The 22,777-nt window shown below is 38.8% G+C and overlaps 1 protein-coding gene across 3 annotated transcripts in view; it reads right to left on the bottom strand.

Moving 5' to 3' along the window:
• slc11a2 (solute carrier family 11 member 2) overlaps positions 1-22,777 on the bottom strand; it is a 47,016-nt gene that overhangs the window by 13,698 nt on the left and 10,541 nt on the right. For 2 of the 3 annotated variants that reach the window (XM_061984779.1, XM_061984778.1), the window contains exons 3-13: positions 19,681-19,820; positions 19,439-19,558; positions 13,930-14,049; positions 11,589-11,695; positions 11,426-11,496; positions 11,284-11,351; positions 8,128-8,283; positions 6,218-6,376; positions 6,048-6,134; positions 4,799-4,918; positions 4,574-4,723 (exon numbers count right to left, since the gene is read on the bottom strand). In XM_061984779.1, the coding sequence (XP_061840763.1) occupies positions 4,574-4,723; positions 4,799-4,918; positions 6,048-6,134; positions 6,218-6,376; positions 8,128-8,283; positions 11,284-11,351; positions 11,426-11,496; positions 11,589-11,695; positions 13,930-14,049; positions 19,439-19,558; positions 19,681-19,820 (1,298 nt within the window). Of the gene's footprint in view, positions 1-4,573; positions 4,724-4,798; positions 4,919-6,047; positions 6,135-6,217; positions 6,377-8,127; positions 8,284-11,283; positions 11,352-11,425; positions 11,497-11,588; positions 11,696-13,929; positions 14,050-19,438; positions 19,559-19,680; positions 19,821-21,169; positions 21,234-22,777 lie in introns of those variants that run through there. The other variant, XM_061984780.1, reaches the window with a different exon arrangement.

The raw sequence follows: 22,777 nt of genomic DNA on the forward strand, positions 1-22,777 counted from the left end.
TACATTTTATTCATATAGTACTTCTCACACAGTGGTTGACAATGTAATACAAACACTACAATCAAACAACAAACATAGCCAATGAAGTACAAATAATGTACAGGAATATTACTGGAACGCACGCTTGAACAAATTGTCTTTTAAAAATGTTCACAGACTGGGCAGCTCTCAGCTCAAATGGGAGTGTATTCCATTATTTAGGCTCTATCACCTTCACATTTTAATTTGGTAGCAGGAACAGGAAGTAAAAGGCAGTGAACAGACCACAGTGACCTAACAGGACAGTGAAAAGATCAAATATACCAAGTGTGCAGGCGCCTGATTGTGGAAGATGTTTGTTTGTATTGTAATACAAACAAACCAATCCAAGATGGCCGACAGCACTGTCTTTTGTTTGTCTGCTTGTCAAAGTGGTCTGAATTTCTATCTGTTTTAGTTTATTTTTTAGCCAATTTAAGTAAATTGTACTAGTTTTAAGCGTAACAATTGATGAATGAAGGCTTACTTCCAAAAAGTGGCATTTCTGACTGCTTTTGTTGGATTTGGAAATCTGGAGGCCTTTGACCTGCTGAAGCCAGGAGATGTTTTGCTAGCTGAAATTTTGGCCTTCCACCTGCTGCAGCCCGGATCTATCCTGGCCCCAACTTGGCCTTCCGTTGCCTACAGACTGGGTCTGCTAACTTCATCTTGGCCTTCCATTGCCTACAGACTGGATCTACTAGCTTCATCTTGGCCTTCCATCTGCCACAGCCTGGATCTATCCTAGTCTCAGCTTGGCCTTCCACTACCTACGGTCTGGGTCTGCTAGCTTCATCTTGGCCCTCCATCTGCCACAGCCTGGCTCTATCCTAGCCCCAGCTTGGCCTCTCACTGCCTACAGACTGGGTCTGCTAGCTTCATCTTGGCCTTCCATCTGCCACAGCCTGGATCTATCCTAGCCTCAGACTGACTAAGGCTGGGCCTCTGCTAGCCTTAGCTTGGCCTTCCAACTGCTGTAACCTGGACATCTGAACTTTGAATATTGGACCTGGGTAGGTAATAAAACAATTTAACAATGACTTTGACAAAAGCTCTGTATTTAATATTAATGCTTTTTCCTGGACTTGTTCTCTGCAATTGTAGTGAGGTACCTGACCAGGTGCTCCACCAACCTTTAACTCTACCGAACGCAATAACAATCACCTGGTCCTACGAAACTACAGCATATACACAAAGGTTATTGATATCCACATGTGGGTCAGTGCAAAATAATTCTAACCAGCTTCATTTATGGTGTATTTCTGTGTTGAATAGATGTTTTTCTCCTTCTGAAATTACTCATTTTGACATTGTGAAGCCAAGTAATGTTGTCATCGGGTTACCTTGCCATATGAAACGGAACATTTTTGTATTGCTCTTACTTCTGCTATCAGGCAATGTGCAACCAAATCCAGGCCCAGCTTTATACAACATCAGTACTCCTGATGAATTTAGAGCTAGGTCAGGTCTTGGTTTAATTCATTCAAATATTAGAAGTCTACTGCCAAAATTAGACTTAGTCAAAATCTAGATTTAAACAACCAATGCAGACATATTTATCTTATCAGAAACTTGGCTAAGCAAAGCAGTCTCTGACAAGGACATTGCATACCTGCCAACTTTTGAAATCAGAAAAACCTAGTAGCCAGGGTCCAAGGGCCGCAGGCCCCGGTAGGTCCAGGACAAAGTCCTGGTGGAGGGTTCAGGGCTTCGCCCCCCGACGCAAAATGATTGATTGCATTCAGACAGGTTAAAATGTTGCTAAAACCATCACTTTTCTATCAGTCACAGTGACTTTTCAAAACAAAAATATTACAGCAAAAATCATATGGGTTGATTGACATGTTTATTCTGTAAGCTAACTTCAATAGTTTGAAATTATTTTGACAGTTAATGCCAGTTATCCTGTCAACCTTTCACAAGACTTCAATTTGTTAATTGAAAGTATAAACAGTATAAACACGTTTTACAGTAAACAAATGGTAAAACAGTACTAAACAATTCCATTAAAAAAGAAATTGGTGTCATTATTAACTTTCTGTCCAAGCTTGTATAATCTACTGCCTTGTTCAATTGTAAAAAATATTCTGTGCCTAAAATTCACATTTCTATCACAATTATCATACTGTAAACATGGTAAGCTAACTTCATTAAAATTAATAGTCCTGTCAATAGCATGGAATTACAATTCAAATGTAGTTTTTTTGTAAGCCTTTCAAAAGAATTCAAAATATGAAAAATTAATGAAAATTAATTTAAGCCATCAGACACTTGAAAAGTGGCACATCATATCTCTAATGTAATCATTTTAACTTTTCAACAGAAATAGCACTGCAAAAATATTAAGGACATACTTCTGTATTTTGGTAGTTATACTGTCAACATTTAACAAGATTTCTTTAACTTGGACTTGAAAGCATAAATAGTATAAACACTTTTAACAGTATAACAGTACTAAACAATTCCAATAGATAACATTGGTGTCATTACCTTTTTGTGGCTAAAATCCAAATTTATTCTATCAGATTGATCATACTGCAAAAATGATATGGTAACTTTATGATAAGTTTACTTGAAGTGGCATAAAACACTGAAAGTGATTGTTCCTATAACCCCTTTGTTTTAAATGTTTTATGCCACTTCAAGTTGTCAAAGACGTGCTGTGAAATACAGCCGACAGGATTCCGCACCAAACACGAAGCAAGGCCAAAGCGCATACATGGTGCAGGAGAACAAAGGACTTCTTTCATTTAAGGTTTGTGATAAACCATCAAACTCATTCGTTAAAAGGACTCTATAGTAATATAAAGTGAGTTTTTCTGGACATTATCATGCAAGAAAAGTTTATTTTTGGGACCGCGATCACCGCGTAATGATTTTTAAAGGTTGCATTACAAACATTTAACTGTCCCATGTGATCAGCCAGTGCGATTGGAAGTCCATGCTCAATTATTGCCTCCGTAAATAAAACTTCGGCATTTATCACATCCAAAGAATCTGTTTGGGCGACGAAAAACGTTGAAAGTTTTCCACTTGTATCGCTAGCAACGGCATTAGACTTGTGTTTTTTTGTCCCAACGTGGTCTTTTACATCGCTAATTCCTCCGTGTCCGATCGAAAAATCTTGTCTGCACAAGGTGCAATTCGCGTAGTTTTCACCCTTTTTTTTTTTAAATTAATGAAAAACCGTATTTTTTATCACTGCAACCGTAACCTGGAATAGGTTGATGAAAACCGTACTAATTACGGCAAAACCGGAGTAGTTGGCAGGTATGACATTGCTATAAATGGATATAATGTCTTCCGATGCGATCGTCCTCGAAAAGGTGGAGGAGTGGCTATGTATATAAAAAACAAATTTAATGTTACCTTATTATCATCACTGTCAATCACTAAACAATTTGAACTCCTTGCCCTGCAGCTTGAATTCTCACATGGCCAACCTCTCGCAATTGTAGGGTGTTATAGACCTCCCTCTGCCTCCACTGAAGCCCTTGCCTCTCTTGAATCCTTTATGAGTGGGTTAAATGCTAGTGAACTTCTCTTGGTTGGTGATTTAAATTTTGACTGGTTGACTTCCTCTTCTGATAACCTTAAAGCTGTATGCAACTCACTAAATTTAACTCAATTAATCAATTCCCCAACTCGACCCAATACTAAAAACTCCTTAAAATCATCTTTACTTGATCTAATTCTAACCAACGCTCCCCATAAGTACACTGGTACTAGGGTGTTTGCCAATGACTTGAGTGACCATTGTACAATTACAGCTGTAAGAAACTGCAAGCTACCAAAATCAAAACCCACTATTACATGCAAAAGAAATATTAAAAACTTTTGCCTCCCAGCTTTTATATACGATTTAGCTGCCTTTCAGTGGAACCTGTGCTTCATCTAAATGCCTCCAGTCCTTGGACACTGTTTTTCATTCAGTACTAAGATTTGTTACAGGCTGTCGTAGTCTCACCCACCATTGTCAACTGTATATGAAGTCAGACTTATCTTCATTGAGTGCACGCAGATACACACATTGGCTGACTATCATTTATAAGGCTCTTTTAGGTTTAATACCTCCATACTTGTGTACTCTGTTACAAAGAAAAAGCAGCTCTTACGCATTACGTTCTAACAATTTGTATGTTTTAACTGTTCCTCATGCACGGAAGGAATTTGGCAAAAGAGCTTTTGGCATTGCTGCTCCTATGGCATGGAATGCATTGCAGACGAAACTGAAACTTACAGAACTACTTCCATTTGGAGCCTTCCGTTCTGTCCTGAGGGACAGACAGCGAGAGACGTTTGCACAGTGCCTGTGTTTTTAAAAGGTGTAAATCTTTTTTGTTTTACAGTTCTCTTATGTATTGTAAAATGGATGTCTTAACGTATTATTTTTTTGAAACTGCTCTGTGACATGTGCTGTTGACCTCTTGGCCAGGTCACCCTTGTGAAAGAGATCTTGATCTCAATGGGTTTCTCATCTGGTTAAATAAAGGTTCTAGTACCCTGAAACAAACAGGGAGAAAGTTGTGAACGCCTGGTATTAAAAGAGTCTGACCTGCATGCTCTGCAACACATTGAGGAAGTCGTTCATCCCAGTCAGATGCTGCACATCCTGGAAAATGGCAACCAGCAGCGTCGGTGTGATGGCAATGGAACGGGTGAGCAGTACTCGCGCAAAGCGGGACCAGCGCAGGTTTAAGAAACCCTATCCAGACAGAGTTGGAAAATCATGTATAAATTTGTTTTGATGCACGCACAGACATCAAATCAACAAACATACCTCCATGACAAACTGGCCAGAGTAGGTGCCCGTCATGGTAGAGCTCTGCCCCGCTGCAAGGATCCCAATAGCCCAGATGTAGAGTGCAGCTGGGCCAAAGAAACAGCCGAGAACCACGCCCTGAACCAGAGGACACATTTTTACTTCAGGACACAATATAAACACTGATTAAGCTGTAAAAAAAAAAAAAAAGAAGAAAAGAGGTGAAGGAAAGATATAAGCTTGACTTGAGGAGGAATGGCAAAAAACGACAAATCTACTGGCTAATAAAGAGGGTGTGTGAAGTACAATATGGAGGTATTTAGACTTCAAGCGTTGCTTTAAAACACGCCTCGCCAAATGTGGCGACTACTATTAGCACCTTTGCTTCAGACGTAGGGTAAACATTTAAATAATAAGCATTCACATCTGCACAAAGCGTTATAAAGAGTGACAGGTAATAATGTAGTTGTTACACCTGTCCTGCTGTTCCCCCCGGTGCAGACTGTCGTCAAGGAGCACAGGGCAGACGTTCCCTTAAGGGTCAATGTTTTCGTCGGGGGTAACCCTTCACTTTACAATGGGTGTGCTAAGCTCCGCTTTCCGGTCAGAATTCGAGGCCGCCGATTTGTGATATTTTGGTTGCTTTATTATTAGTTTTGCAGAACACAGCCGGACCTGTTCACATTTCTACTGCGCAGTGCATGCGCTCCCTCCCTCTCTCTTTACTCGCCCACTCACTGACGTCACTCAGCCAACACATTGACATTCTCTTAAAAACACACATGCTACTCTCATAAATTAACCAGCTCCCCTGCTGTGAACATGAACATAACACTGCTGTTCCTTTCTGAATGAATGAACCTCTTGGCAGCTGATACTGCAACTTAATTATGTGCAAAAATATGTTGAAGCAGTGACCTTCAATACTTTACCATTTGAAACGGTTTCCATTTAAGTAGGAAATTCAAAAGTGAGTCGTTTTAATTTTTATCATGGTATTGAATAAGTATTGAAATCGTGGAAAAGTACCTGTATCAACAATTGAAATTCTGCTATTGTGACAACACTAGTTCAGAGGTCTAAACCAGGATAATCAACTCAATTGTCTGACGTCACCAATGCAAAAAATGTCACAAACGGGGCAAATTCCACAAGGCTCGTTTGGAGGAAGTATGAAAGAAGGCAAGATTGAGGTAAACCACAATTTTGTGAGCTTACTTTGATTTCTAATCAACAACTTTTGGCAAGTATTGATTTACAAACGTACCCCTTTGTAGATATCCACCTCCAGTGTGCCGTTGTTAGGAGGAAAGAGATCTTTGTGAGGAATGCTGGTATTACTACACTCAGTGTTCTACAAACATGGGGAAAAACAGAATAAAATCTATTAGTCTGATGTACAGTATTTGAGTGTAGTCATCACTCCAGTATACTCACGACATCCATGTTGGTTCTATTGTAGAAGGCCTCGGCAAAGACGGCCACGACGAACACATTGATGAGGAAGGAGATGAAGAGCGCGATGGACGACTCGATGAAGAAATACTTGTTGGCTTCTTTTACTTCCTTCTTATTTCGACGGTCGATCTCTCGAGACTGATGCGTGAAAGATGGAATGAGTCAATAATTTTTCATCTTAAACAAAAACTGTTTTTAAGTCATGGGAGTCACAAAGGAAACAACTCGCTTAAAAGCTTTTTGCAAATAAACATTGATACCACAAAGGCTTATCCGATATCTATCACTTTCCCAAAGATTTGAATTTGATTCGTCTACTAAAATATATAAGAGTAATTACAGTAAAGGATAAAATTGCACTGTATTAGTACTAATTTAACGGACACTTCATTAGTAACCAAATCGGTGGTTAAGTGTTGCTTTAAAAGATAATAAAACTGACACACTGCATCACATAGGAGTGTTTGTAGCTAAGGTAACCAACTCTTAGATTTGGTAATAATCCAACCTACCGTATTTTCTGGACCATAGGGTGCACGGGATTATAAGGCGCACTGCCGATGAGCGGGTCTATCCAGGTTGTTTTTCATATATAAGGCGACCCCGAAAGGGACAAGCGGTAGAAAATGGATGGATGGACGGCGCACCGGATTATAAGGCGCATTAAAGGGATCACACTATGATTTTTTTCTAAATGTAAAAGACTTCCTTGTGGTCTACATAACATGTAATGGTGGTTCTTTGGTCAAAATGTTGCATAGATGATGTTTTACAGATCATCTTCAAGTCGCTTTCTGACAGTCGCTTCAGGATGCACCGTTTTTTGGGCGGTCTTATTTACGTGGCTCACCTACGACAGCGTCTTCTCCCCGTCATCTTTGTTGTAGCGGTGTAGCGTGCAAGAACGGGAGTTGAAGAAGTGTCAAAAGATGGAGCTAACTGTTTTAATGACATTCAGACTTTACTTCAATCAACAACGGAGCAGCATCTTCTCATCCGTGGCTCACTCGTGCAAAATCAACGCCAGAAATGTGTCCCGTGAAAAAATGTCCGACCGGAACCCTCTAATAGCTAAAGTTGCGTGGGTGAATTATGTAAACACACTACAGTTTTTAGCACTTTGATAGCTAGTCTACTGACAGTAAGAAGTTTACGCTACTTTATCTTAGAAATGGCAACAGCGGAAGATGAATGTCCCATAAGAAGGTAGAGAAAAAGAAGAAGCTTATCGACTACGGTGTCGGCACAGACTACAATGGAGGGCGCGCTCAAATTTTCAGTACTTATGCAGATCCCAAATACAGATCAGCAGGTACCAAAATGTAAGAAAAGTTTGTTTTGCATAATATTGCAAAACAAAACGCCAGACAATGTCTGCTAATAGGTGCCATTTTGCGGTCCTTATACACGCACCATAATAATACTCGTATGTTTAATGCGCCGACAATCCATCAAACGGTGCGGCTTCATAGCTTACCGAAGTCGTACTAAAAACATTTTGACAGATTTTTGAGTGCCGTATGTAATGTTATATATTCTCAATGGAACATTTAAAGTTTTGGTGTTGTTTACTGGCGTTATCTTGCAGTTTACATGTATCTCTTATGTGTGACTGTCATCTACTGGTCACACTCATCATTACACCATGTACCAAATAAACTGGTTCGAGGTCAGTAAGCAAAACGAGAATTATGCCGTACATTAGGCGCACTGTCGATTTTTGAGAAAATAAAAGGATTTTAAGTGCGCCTTATTGTCAGAAAAATACGCTAAGTGTTGCTAAAAGATAATAAAACTGACACACTGCATCACATAGGAGTGTTTGTAGCTAAGGTAACCAACTCTTAGATTTGGTAATAATCCAACCTAATAATCAACATGTTACTCACTTTGACAAGAGCAGAGTGCAGGTAGATGTTGTGTGGCATGATGACGGCGCCTACGATACCAACAGCCTGCTCCAGCTGCAACGGACCACATCCTTCACAGTAGGGCAGAAACATGCCCTTCAGCACCTCCCCCTGGTCCGGTTTCACCAGCACATACTTAAAAGGAAACACAGTCGAACATGATTGGTCATGGTTATGGTGGTTATTAAGGCTGTGAATCGTTGGGCACCACATGATTCGATTCGATTCTTGGAGGTAACGATTCGATTCAGAATTGATTCTTGATTCAAAATTATTACTTTAATAACATTGGATGCCAGTTCTATGATTAACTATGTTCCTCCATAAAATAGATAAACAGCTTTGATCAATTTCTATATTACTTAAAAGAAAACTGGTTTTGTTCAATTAAATTCTACCCAACATTTAATAAAGTCAAATACAAATAAGGTAACAAGAGAAGTGTCCAACACTTCTCTTTTCTAAAGTAAATCTGTACAGCAGATATAGATTATCTACATCACAGGTCTCAAACTCAAGCCCCAAGGGCCAGATCTGGCCGGCGACATAATTTTATCTGGCCCGCAAACACCTGGAAATGATATGTGTCAATAAAGTACTTATATTTTCTCACTAAATGTAATTTATTTTATCATTTTGACAGAAAAAATATATGTACTGCTTGAAATTGCATACATTTTAAACTTTAATAGTATCCAATATTGCAACAAATATTACACTATATTATCATATTTTCTATACATGGTTTTGTCTAAATAAAAATGTATAAAAAACCTTAACTATACAGTAAACTACCCATCAAATTTAAAAAAATGACAATACATTTTACGTTGTTCTTTACAGCATGTTACTGTAAATTGAATAAAACTACTACTGTTTTTTGCGTAAAAATTCTGTTGACTGAGCTGCCAGTTTTTGACTGTAAAATGTACGGTTGTTGTATTTAACGGTGTATTACTGTAAATGGAAAGACGGTACATTTGTTTTTACGGTAGAAAAACTGGCAGCTAAGTTGCCAGAATAAAAAAAGAACTTGTACTGTTTTTCTATGAACAATATAATGTTGTAAAAACCAATGTCAATTTAACACAAAAATTCTGGCAATTAAGTGGTATTGTTTTTCCATTTACCGTAAAATGTTGTAAAAATGGAGAAAAAAATGTTGTAAATGTAAACTTTTTACTGTAAAACGGACAGTCTACTTAAAACAATTTATGTAATTGATAATGAAATCCAGAGGCAAATTCATACATTATTCACTGTTACAAGCGGCCCTTTTGATGGCAGCCATAACTGCCTTGTGGCCCTCAATGAAAACCAGTTTGACATCCCTAATCTACATCAACATGATGATTTGTCTGATTGGCTGGACAAAAAAAGTATTGTAAAAATCTAAAAAAAAAATGTAATCAATTAGGCATCGTTACAAATAAGAATCACGAGTAATCTAAAAATCAATTGTTTTTTACACCCCTAATGGTTATTTATAGTGGTTATGGTGTTAGCTTGTATCGAACATGCGTGCAATTACAATATGATACAGCACATATTTCCAGTTTCTCATGACAGCATGTCTGAAAAGGAATAGGAGGAAGCAGAGCTTATTTAATTCTACCCCTTTTCATATCATAGCGGTTTTTAACACATTTGTTTGTACTCAATAAGTAACACAACAGTGAATGATTAAATACACAGATTAATGAGTAAGTAAATAATGATTAAATAAATAAATAAACAATGAATAAAGTTCTCATAAATAAACACTTAAGTAATTTATGGTTCAGATTCTAAGAAGAATAAAGATGATCTAATTTTTAGTAAGGTTCAAAAAGTTTATCAGGATTATTCTTCCTCATACGGTACTTTGTGTACTTACGGTAAGTTTCAACAGTTTCTTAAACTGGATCATATTAATACATTGTTGACTTCTTTGCTTAATCTAGTCCATCATTTTACTCCACATACTGATATGATAAAGGTCTTAAGTGTTGTATGTGCATAGAAATGTTTTAAATGAGACTTTTCTCTAAAGTCATGTACAAAACACAAAAGCAGCGAAGTTGGCACATTGTGTAAATGGTAAATAAAAACAGAATACAATGATTTGCAAATCCTTTTCAACCTATATTCAATTGAATAGACTGCAAAGACAACATACTTAACGTTCAAACTGAGAAACTGTTATTTTTTGCAGATATTAGCTCATTTGGAATTTCATGCCTGCAAAATGTTTCAAAAAAAGCTGGCACAAATGGCAAAAAGGACTGAGAAGGTTAAGGAATGCTTATCAAACACTTAAAGTGGAAAAGTTTTCTGTGGTCTGACGAGTCCAAAGTTTCAAATTGTTTTTGGAAACTGTGGACGTTGTGTCTTCCGGACCAAAGAGGAAAAGAACCATCCGGACTTTTATAGGTGCAAAGTTCAAAAGCCAGCATCTGTGATGGTATGGGGGTGTATTAGTGCCCAAGGCATGGGTAACACATATGTGAAGGCACCATTAATGCTGAAAGGTACATACAGGTTTTGGAGCAACATATATTGCCATCCAAGCAACGTTATCATGGACGCCCCTGCTTATTTCAGAAAGACAATGCCAAGCCACGTGTTACAACAGCGTGGCTTCATAGTAAAAGAGTGCGGGTACTAGACTCGCCTGCCTGTAGTCCAGACCTGTCTACCATTGAAAATGTGTGGCGCAATATGAAGCCTAAAATACCACAACAGAGACCCCGGACTGTTGAACAACTTAAGCTGTGCATCAAACAAGAATAGGAAAAAATTCCACCTGAAAAGCTTAAAAAATGTGTCTCCTGAGTTCCCAAACGTTTACGGAGTGTTGTTAAAAGGAAAGGCCATGTAACACAGTGGTAAAAATGCCCCTGTGACAACTTTTTTGCAATGTGTTGCTGCCATTAAATTCTAAGTTAATGATTATTTGCAAAAAAAATAAGTTTCTCAGTTCGAACATTAAATATCTTGTCTTTGCAGTCTATTCAATTGAATATAAGTAGAAAAGGATCTGCAAATCATTGAATTCAGTTTGTATTTACCATTTACACAGCGTGCCACCTTCACTGGTTTTGGGTTTTGTAACTGCTAATGACAGTCTCTGCTGATATAAAGAAAAAATGTTACCTCGTAGCCAAAACTTATTGCCATGACGGTGATGAGAAAGCCAAAGAAAGCTTCCAGTTTCCGCAGACCTACAAATGGATGAAAGCTCGTCATCACTGGGGATACACACAACTAATAGTTTGGCATTAGGATCAACCCGCACCATATTTGTCCAAAAAGAGGAACACAAATGTGTCTGTGATGGTAATGAGAACTCCGGCCCATAAAGGAATCCTGCGGGAAGAAGGATAAGAAACCACTGTCCATCATGTCCAACCATGAAAGCAATATTGCATTATTTTGAACCAGTAGTAAAGATGTGGTACCTTCCTACAGAGAGGAGATTGAGAGCAATCGCACAGCCAATCACCTCCTGCATGTCTGAACCAATAATCGCCAACTCCACCATCAGCCACAGGATTATTCGTGGAACCTGCACAGTACAAGTATTTAATTGTCATTGGTACATAGACCAATGGTTCATACCACACCAATTACCACTTCAAAAATAAAGTACTGTACCACTATTACTCCATCACAATTTAGCTTCAAAACTTGTGGTTTGAACTTGCAGGCAGACTTGTGAATTTTTACATTTGTATTTATTTGATATAGCTGGGTTGCAATCACATGACTTAGAGGCACATCGGGGTATCAGGTGATGGTCTAGAGCCCAATTACGCTACCTAAATCAGTGCAAATTTGGGTGTGTTTTGAAAGGTTTAGAGGGAAACATAAAAGCGATCATGAAAAAAAATATTCAAATGAAATGGAGTGGCTTTTTACGCTGTTAAGAAAAATATATTTTTAAAAGATTTAAACCATTTATCATCACCAGGAGGTTACTGCTCGCTATGACCTCACTGCCTTTGACACTCACAGTATTTAAAGAAGAAAAGATTGTAGGCACTTCATGTCTTTACATCTGAGGGGTCCACAAACTAAACATTAATCTGTAAAAGACAAAGTTGGATTTATTGGTGCATCGCTAAGTAACCTATTTGTTATTGATGTGAAAATGCCTTTTTAGATGATTTGCCTGAGCAGCTAGGAGACACCGAGAGTAACAAGCGGTAGAAAATGGATTAGAAAGGACAGATTTGAAAAAAATAATAATAATAGTTATAAATAATTTGTTTTGTTTTTTACTTGGGACTTCCCGCGGGCCGGATTTTAGACGCTGCTAAAAAGGATATTGTATCTTGATGCTAAGAAATATCACGAAGACCCTATAATGTGGTCATCCGTGTCCAATAAAGCACTTGTCTTTCCTGCACAACAATTAAGTTTTAGTTTTTTTTTATGAAAATGGAAAATGAAAATATGGTGGATCGGACCAACAATCACAATATTTATTACGGTACTAAGACTTAACATGACGTTAGTTTATTTGCACAAGCAGGTCTTCTAGTTATATTTAGGCATAGCAACCACAAAAGAACACAAACTAATGCCATCTCTTGTCCTTTCTTTACGTTTGGTTCTGCTCTCAAACACTACTAATACAGTAGAGAATAAAGTGGATTGCATCACGATGAGGTTGCGACTTGTCCAGGGTGTACCCCGCCTTCCGCCCGATTGTAGCTGAGATAGGCTCCAGCGCCCCCCGCGACCCCAAAGGGAATAAGCGGTAGAAAATGGATGGATGGATGGGGAATCACAGAAGGTTTCTCATTTCAAATGTTCAAACATTTTACAAAGTGATCACTGCAGACACGAGCATGGGCTGATTGTATTCCACAAGATGATGAAAGAAACATTTTTAAAGAGGCATTTCCTTTTCTCTCTGACTTTATTACCTTTATGAACCACTTCTTTCAGGACTCTATAAAATATATTTCTTATCTCTCTATTTGAACGACTGGAACACCCAAGAACAGAACAGCAATACAACATTTTCTGATCAAACTCTACACTTACTCTCACTTGTTTTAATGCTACGCTCAAGTTGCTTCACCACCCTGTCAATTAAGCCGCCAAAAAGAAAAATGGATATGACATCTTATGCAACCCAGGGGGCAGTCACATATCTTGTGACTGGGCCAGCACGTTGTAAGAATGGATGAAAAGCGGATGTGACGACAGCTCGTAGAGGACGTTAAAAGCAGTGCCTTTAAGGCACGCCCCCAAGACTGTGGTCCGGGTGGACTACGAGATATAATGACTGATGAACACCTTCGTTCGATAATGAAGGTTGCCTCAGCTGAACCCCGACATTAATGAACTAGCATCCAAGAAAAGATGCCAGATTAGATCAGTGTGTTGCAAACGGAGCAGTTTAAAGTCCTGAATGGTTGGTTTATTCATTTTTATTTTATTTTCAAATTTATTAGCCTGTGGAAGAAGTTAATATTGATATTTACCTCAGAAGGCTGCAAATAGAAAAGAGGCATTCAATTTTTTTTTTTAATTGTATTTGATATGCCATTGATATTTTTTAATTATTATCATTATTATTTGAAACTCGATTTTGCATGTCACTATAAAGTTATATAAGCCTTGCTTGTTCAATATTTAATGCAAAACTTGTTTGGGTCCCTATTAAAAGGTTAATTTGTTCAACCTTGGCCCGCTGCTTTGTTCAGTTTTAAATTTTGGCCCACTCTGTATTTGAGTTTGACACCCCTGCTATAGACAGATTCTGCATGAAGAGTGTGTGTGTCTTACGGTGGGATACTGCCGGTTGCAGACTTCAGCCAAGTGCATCCCTGTGACGACACCCAGACGTGCTGCCAACCTCTGCAAAAGCAGCCCAATGATAGTGGCTCCCAAAAGAACCCATAGGAGCTGAGGATAAAAGACAAGATCAGCACTACATTCATCAGACAAAGTACTGTATTGACAAAGTGAAAAACCGATCCCTCAATTCTTTGAAGAAATCTGTTCATATACAACACCCAAAACCAGTGAAGTTGGTACGTTGTGTAAATGGTAAATAAAAACAGAATACAATGATTTGCAAATCCTTTTCAACTTACATTCAATTGAATACACTACTAAGACAAGATATTTAATGTTCCAACTGGTAAACTTTGTTATTTTTTGCAAATATTAGCTCATTTGGAATTTGATGCCTGCAACATGTTTCAAAAAAGCTGGCACGAGTGGTGAAAAAGACTGAGAAAGTTGGGGAATGCTCATCAAACACTTATTTGGAGCATCCCACAGGTGAACAGGCTAATTAGGAACAGGTGGGTGCCATGATTGGGTATAAACACAGCTTCCATGAAATGCTCAGTCATTCACAAACAAGGATGGGGCGAGGGTCACCACTTTGTGAACAAATGCGTGATAAAATTGTCCAACAATTTAAGAAAACAAAATTTCTCAACAAGTTATTGCAAGGAATTTAGAGATTTCACCATCTACGGTTCGTAATATCATCAAAAGGTTCAGAGAATCTGGAGAAATCACTGCATGTAAGCGGCAATGCCCGTGACCTTCGATCGCTCAGGCGGTACTGCAGCAAAAAGCGACATCAGTGTGTAAAGGATATCACCACATGGGCTGGGGAACACTTAAAAAAAACCACGGTCAGTAACTACAGTTTGTCGCTACATCTGTAAGTGCAAGGTAAAACTTTACTATACAAAGCGAAAGCCATTTATCAACAACACCCAGAAACGCCGCCGTCTTTGCTGGGCCCGAGCTCATCTAAGATGGACTGATGCAAAGTGGAAAAGTGTTCTGTGGTCTGACGAGTGCACATTTCAAATTGTCTTAGGAAACTGTGGACATTGTGTCCTCTGGACCAAAGAGGAAAAGAACCATCCGGACTGTTATAGATACAAAGTTCAAAAGCCAGCATCTGTGATGGTATGGGGGTGTATCAATGCCCAACGCATGAGTAACTTACACATCTGTGAAGGCCCCATTAATGCTGAAAGGGACATACAGGTTTTGGAGCAACCTATGTTGCCATCCAAGCAACATCTTTTTAATGGATGCCTCTGCTTATTTCAGCAAGACAATGCCAAGTCACAACAACTTGGCTTTGTAGTAAAAGAGTGCGGGTACTAGACTGGCCTGCGTGTAGTCCAGACCTGTCTCCCATTGAAAATGTGTGCCGCATTATGAAGCCTAAAATACCACAATGGAGACCCCGGACTGTTGAGCAGCTTAAGCTGGCCAACAAGCATAAATGGGAAAGAATTCCACTTCAAAACTGTGTCTCCTCAGTTCCCAAACATTTACTGAGTGTTGTTAAAAGGAAAGGCCATGTAACACAGTGGTAAAAATGCCCCTGTGACAACTTTTTTGCAATGTGTTGCTGCCATTAAATTCTAAGTTAATGATATTTGAAAAAAAAAATTAAGTTTCTCAGTGTGAACATTAAATATCTTGTCATTGCAGTCTATTTAATTGAATATAGGTTGAAAAGGATTTGCAAATCATTGTATTCTGTTTTTATTTACCATTTACACAACGTGCTAACTTCACTGGTTTTTGGTTTTGTAAAAGGTTATTTTCTTTTTTAGGGTCCACAGTACGTAAGTTTGTATTTTTGCCTCATTCCTGTGAGAATCATGTGTGTGACTACAGCAGACCTGGCCAACCCGCAGCCTGCGAGCCTCATGCGGCTCTTTGGCTGGTTTCATGCGGCTCTTAACTCTTATGACAGTAGTGTATGTGTGTGTGTGGCCCTTTAAGATATGACAGCATGTGAGGTGAGTGACGTCAGTGAGTGGTTGGGCGAGAGAGTTGAGGGAGCGGTAACAGTGAGTGAGTGCAGGTGCTAGTAGCATGGTGGATGGCTGCGTGCAAGACACCAATAAAGTCACAAAGTTGCAACAAACCGCCGGCCTCGTCATTCACCCTCGAGTCCGGAACTGTAAAGACCCACTGCCGGGTAAAGTGAAGGGTGTTACCCCCGAAGTACATCGGCCCTGTAGGAACGTCTCCCCTGCGCTCCTCGACTACGGTCTGGGAGCCGGAAGCAGGAAAGGTGTAACAACTCTATTAGTGCCTTAGTGTTTACCATGAAGTCTTTATTTTGATAGCCCCTCACGGTAAACTTGTCTGAGTGCAAACTGAGGCAGTATTTGTCAATGATAAAACTTTCGGCGAATCAAAATGTATGACCAATAAACAGGGACGGAAATTTGACCCGGCAAATATAAACAGAAGAAAACACTGGCAGAAAGCGATAATCGATACAATAAAAAAAACAAGCAAACCGGGCGGTAACGCCAACACTGCTTGACAGTATAACAAAATAAGTCACACTTATATTCTGTAACATTCAGTTTTACAAAAAGTGTAGCGGTAGAAATATTCCAAATAACCTCTTGTATACAATGTAAACAAAAATAATGCCTCAAAACAAGTTAATTATATTTCAACAAAACACAGCAGAGGAGCTCTCGCCCTGCACAGCTGTTTTGTAGTGTCCATATGGGCTTGTAGATCTTTATTTGCCACAGATATATACAGTACCTTCCTGCTTTGCACACAGTGCATTCTGCTTCCCATGTGTCACGGCCAGGACCAAAACACGGATACCTTTTCCGCAAATAATCCGTGAAGTTGCATTTACGTTTCGGCATCTCTCTCTTTTGTCCTGTCTGTCTCTCCACATCTCTCTCTTTTGTCCTGTCTGTCTCTCCACATCTCTCTCTTTTGTCCTGTCTGTCTGTCCACATCTCTCTCTTTTGTGCATGTGCGTGAGATCGCAGTAGTAAACAATTTGTGACAAGTTTGCTCTCAAAATGGCAGGGAAAAAAAGCACAGCAAAACAAAAATATGAAGAAGAACACAGGATATTTTTAACAGAGTTGGAGAGTTTATATATTTTTTTTGAACGTAATGGCAAGCCATTCTGCCTTATGTCAGGTGTCATTAGCACATTTCAAAGCTTCAAATCTTCAGCATCACAAGGAATGCCAGAAGTCCTACTAAGCAACATGCATAGTAACAGAAAAAATATTATATTTTTGTTTGTGGACTTGGTTGAACTGAGAGTTTGTGTGTGTGAGACAGTGCACACAATGTTAATTGTTGAAAATAACTGGCCTGTGGTCTTAGTACTGTAGGAGTCATGTTGGTGTGTGACATTTACAATAAATCTAGTTGAGCAGAGGTCTCTGTGTGTGTGTGTGTGTGTGTGTGTGTGTGTGTGTGTGTGTGTGTGTGTGTGTGTGTGTGTGTAAGGAAGGGATGGGGTGATGTTCATGTGTGCCCATGTGTAGGATGAGGCTCTCTGCAGTAACACAGTAAAAAAAAAGTGGCTCTTAGTCTCTGACTGGTTGGCCACCCCTGGACTAAAGCATTAAGGAAGGGCACTATCCAGGGCTAGCTGCAGTATGCTCAAACTACCACCAGGTAGCATCTGTGAGCATATACTGTATCATCTCTTTCTGATTGATCAGGTCCTTAGTGGATTCTTCACTCACGCTTAAAGGCAAATATACAACCTTGTCTACTGTACAAGACAACTTTGTGCATGAAATATTGGAACAATAAATAGTCTTCCCCTACATTTTTGGTCAATCAAGGAAAATACATTTTGTGTGTAGGCCTATTTCTCCGACAAATTTGTAGATTGTAGTGTAAGCACATTTTGAAAAACAGTTTTGGTGTCGTCATGCTCCATCAAAAAGCTGCATTTTTGATTTGTTTGGAGGTTCAAAGAGTATGGGACTGTGCAAAATTATCATTTTAAAATCCCAAGAAGAAATGTGTTTGAGTAATTGACAATATTGGGCGACGCATGCAAGTTTGCCTCCAACGCTGCATTTTTTGGAAAGAACATGACATTTCGAAAAGTGAAACTTTGGGGAACAATCATACGCAAGTTGAAATTTAAAGTCAGCGAATATGTTGAATGGTGCTGGACCTTTGTAAGATTTAATTACCTTTTTACTGGTTCTGCTATTTAGGCATGATGGCAGGCAGAAAGATAGCTCACATTCCGATTAGGGTTGTCCTGATACCATTATTATGGTACCGGTACCAAAATGTATTTCGATACTTTTCTAAATAAAGGGCTCAACAAAAAATGGCATTATTGGCTTTAATTTAACAAAAAATCTTAGGGTACACTAAACATATGTTTATTATTGCAATTTTTTCCTTAAATAAAATAGTGAACATACTAGACAACTTGTCTTTTAGTAGTAAGTAAACAAAGGCTCCTAATATGGTTGCTGACGTATGCAGTAACACATTGTGTAATTTCTCATTTTATTATTTTGTCAAAATTATAAAGGACAAGCTGTAAAAATTGATTATTAATCTACCTGTTCATTTACTGTTAATATTTGCTTATTTTCTGTTTCAACATGTTCTATCTACACTTCTGTTGAAATGTAATAATCACTTATTTTTCTGTTGTTTGATACTTTACATTAGTTTAGGATGATACCACAAATTTAGGTAACGATCCGATACCAAGCGGTTACAGGATCATACATTGGTCATATTCAAAGTCCTCATGTGTCCAGGGAAATATTTCCTAAGTTTATAAACAAAATATGAATTTTAAAAAAAGGAAAAAAGATTTTGTGACGATAATAAATATCGATGTAATCATAGTAGTATCGACTAGATACGCTATTGTACTTGGTATCATTACAGTGGATGTCAGGTGTAGATCCACCCATGGCATTTGTTTATATTTATTCGCGCTAGCTTTTGTTTACATTGTGACACCGGTGAGCTATTGTATCCTCATACGGTGTGTAGTGAAGCATGTTTAGCTATTCCTCGTCCTCCAGTGATAATGTTACATGAAAGAAACATACTTTATTTGTCGCCATGGAGGCCAAGGTTAGTGATTTAGAAGTAGCTAAAACACTGCCGACTGCGGATCGATGTTTGCTGATAGCTAGCTAGCCATGTCTTGAAGCACCTCTTCCTGAGGACGTTTCAGTGTTATAACTTCACCTTTATTTTTACTTTTTAGGCCAAAATGCGTTCATTCTCCCTTTTCTGTCTACACACTGTGCCTGCTTGTAAGTACTTCGTAATTGTGCGCTGCCAAACATGCTCCTCTGCTCCTAAAACCAGCAATGTCATGACGTGACGGCGCGCCGTCATGCCTGTTACAAAAAATAATAATTAAAATTGTGAACCGGTACTTTTCAAACACAGTATAGTACCGTTTTTGATTCATTAGTATTGTGATACTATACTAGTACCGGTATACCGTACAACCCCAATTCCGATGAATATTAACCTTAAATCCGGCCTTAGCTCCAGACTGCAGGTCAGACTCAATGTTCCCTGGATCCAAGTAAGCGATGCTCATCAAGAACCCAGGCCCTGTGAAAGCCCAAAGTTTCCGGAAACTGAACACCTGAGAAACAAGAAAACAGGAGGATGGAGTTTTTCTTCCCACTATTAGTTGGGCTGTAAATACATGTCATCAGAAAAGGCCATTCTACTAAGAAGCTTTTACAAGCTCTGGCCAGTCAGTACCTGGTTGACATTATCAGGAATGGCCACCTTCTCTTCAAAGTAAGTGGAAAAGGGCTCTTCTGTGTCCACTGGTGAGGAGGGAGGTGAGATGGAGCTGTAATGGTTTGTCTGAATGTCCCCATTGTCGTGACGGGAGTCCTCTAAAAACAAAACAACAACAAATAAGTTGAGTTAGTGTATAGAGCAGGGGTGTCAAACTCATTTCATAGAGGGCCACATCGCATTAATGGCTGCCTTCAGAGGGACGCTTTTTTATGAATTAAAATGATGCATGCGGGTAATAACCTGTGATTAATCATTTAGGAGATGCTTTGGCCATAATCTCTCTGATTGGTTAAAAGCCCATCACGTGACTACACAGCGCCATGTTTGCTTCCGACCTTGAGACTGAGTTGGCCATACTCTCTCTGTACACAGCTCTGGTTTATGGTGTGTTTTGTCTTTTGTTGCGCCCTAAAAAGTGTTAATACTATAAATATTGGCGTTATTACACACCAGCTTTGTGATTGTAACGTGCATCTTAGTTGTAGTTTTCATTAACACGGTTGGAGGTGTTGAAATCGTTAATGCTAATCGGTAGCATGTCAGTAGCAAAGCGATGTATATTAGCATCAAGCTAGCACATTTTTGGAAAGGTGGAGCCACACTTCACTTAGTTTGAAGCATTTTTTGTATTCAATTACTTTTTTGGCATTAAAAATTGCAACGTTACCTAGAGCAGGGGTGTCAAACTTGTTTTCATTGAGGGCCACATCGCAGTAATGGCTGCCTTCATAGGGCCACTTTTTTTAAATTTGTTAAAATTATACATGCGGGCAATAACCTGTGATTAATCATCAAAAAATTATAATAATTTGACAGCAATGATATAAATGTGTACCAGTATTCACTTCCTATTATTACATTATTGCCTATGCACTTGATTATTAGATTTTTTCATGTACAAATTAATGGATACATCATACGTAAAGGTGACAAGCAAATACTCAAATGTTTATTTTTATCTTTATTAACCTAATTTTGTAACACACTTTATAATAATGTAATATTTGGCATGATTAGATAACGTTTAAAAGATGCATTTTTTTCCTATCAAAATCTAAATAATTATTTTCATTTAGTAAAAAAAAATGAAGTATTTTATTAACACACACTTTTCCCAGGCTTTCGCAGGCCACGTACAATGATGTGGCGGGCCAGATCTGGCCCTCGGGCCTTGAGTTTGATACCTGTGGTCTAGTGGTGTCAATGTCTCATTATACTGCATTTGAATGTTGGAATGCTTCTTCCTATTCGGGCATCAATTAGGTAACAACAAACTGACGTGCTTCAACAGGTAGTTTTTACTACTGACGAATGAATGACTACCTTTCTGAGTAAAGCAAACACTCTCCCCTCAACACTGCAAAATAACGCTGAAAAAAACCCTCACAAAAAAACCCCACGTTCATTTAAAAGCTGCTAGTCGGTCATTTTTAGTTCTACTTACGGAGATTAGCCCTTTTCTGCTGTAGTTTTGTCATCTCTGACTCATGGCCAGTGCCAAAGTCCACTGTTCCTTGGCTGACTGATGACGCCGCAACTGTGTGACACTTCTTTATCTGGCTAACGGGTTGTTTTTTTAATGTCACAACATTCTGACATTAAGTTTCTAAAAATCCCCCAGAAAAAGAGACAAGTAACAAAGTAACACACCACGTATAAACAAAGCAAACTGCACTTTATCTCCCTTACAGTAAAAAAAAAAAGAAAAAAAAGAAATGGGGAAAATAGATAATCTAAAACAGTTTGCCTATACTTCAGTTTAGGTTTTTTGTTGTTTTTTTGCATTTCCTCTGGTGCTATGTGATAAATACTAAACATAAAAATATACATTATACACAATGCTGATTGTATTGTACCCTAAGTTCCGTCCAGAAATCTGTGTTCCAAGAACGTCGGTTTATTAGTGAATCCCTGAGGCCAAAAAAAGTCTGCAAGCACAAGAGCGTTTTCCATTCGGGCTCCAGTACTCTGGAATGCCCTACCGGCAACAGTCAGAGATGCCACCTCAGTAGAAGCATTTAAGGCCATGTCTACATTAAGCCGGATAACTCCTTAAACAAATAATTATTTAGCATAAGCCCCGTGTCAGCCACACTAACCCATCGTTTAAGGTAACCCTCCTTGGATACATTTTTACAGGGGTAAGTGCGCCGCGTATTTCTTGAATCTCTGGCTCTTAACTCTGTATGGACTCATTGATCGTTTACAAACTGAGTTCGGAGAGGAAGTGAAGTCAGAAAGACCACGCCCCACACAGGAAGCGATGTTAGAAAGAAAGCGCCACAGCCAGCAACCAACGGTTTCGTAACTCAGAGCTAACCACTGGAAAGATGGATGTTTCTCTTTCTTCTACATGTACAGACACTTGTGGAAATCACACATGAATACCTTAAGAGAAAGCGATTGCAGCTATTTTGGATACAACACATCTCAGACGGCAAGAGAATTTTCGAATGTCCAGGTCAGCTGTTATTCTACTACAATAGATGAAAGACTATCTTGGGCCACTCACATTAACAACATAGTAACACAAATGAGCAGAAACATTTCAATCATAAGAAGAAGTGCCTATTTTTTAACTAACACAACTACTAAGAAAGTTATACAATCCCTTGTATTGTCACATATTGACTACTGCCCAGCAATCTGGTCTAATGCATCTAAACAACAACTAAATAAAATATAGTTTACCCAAAACCGAGCTGCCAGACTAGCTCTCCATTGCTCATTTAGGACCGGCGTTGAAATAATGCATACTGAATTGTCATGGATAAGAGTTGGTGAAAGACTAGCTTGTAGTTTGATTTTGATTTTTTTTTTAAACCTATACATACCATAAACCTTCTTATCTGTATTCTCAGCTGTTGCTTGCTAATGACAGTCACAACTATGGTACCAGGCTAGCCTTAAGAGGTGCTTTCACCCGTCTTAAACCCAAAACTGATGTTTTGAAAAAGACTGTAATGTATAGGGCAATCGCTTACTGGAATCGACTTCCACAATATCTGGTATCTATCACCTGCATAGTGGGTTTTAAGAATAGACTAAGAGG

The sequence above is a fragment of the Nerophis lumbriciformis genome, linkage group LG23, assembly GCF_033978685.3.
Source record: "Nerophis lumbriciformis linkage group LG23, RoL_Nlum_v2.1, whole genome shotgun sequence".
Classification (NCBI taxonomy): Eukaryota; Metazoa; Chordata; class Actinopteri; order Syngnathiformes; family Syngnathidae; genus Nerophis; species Nerophis lumbriciformis.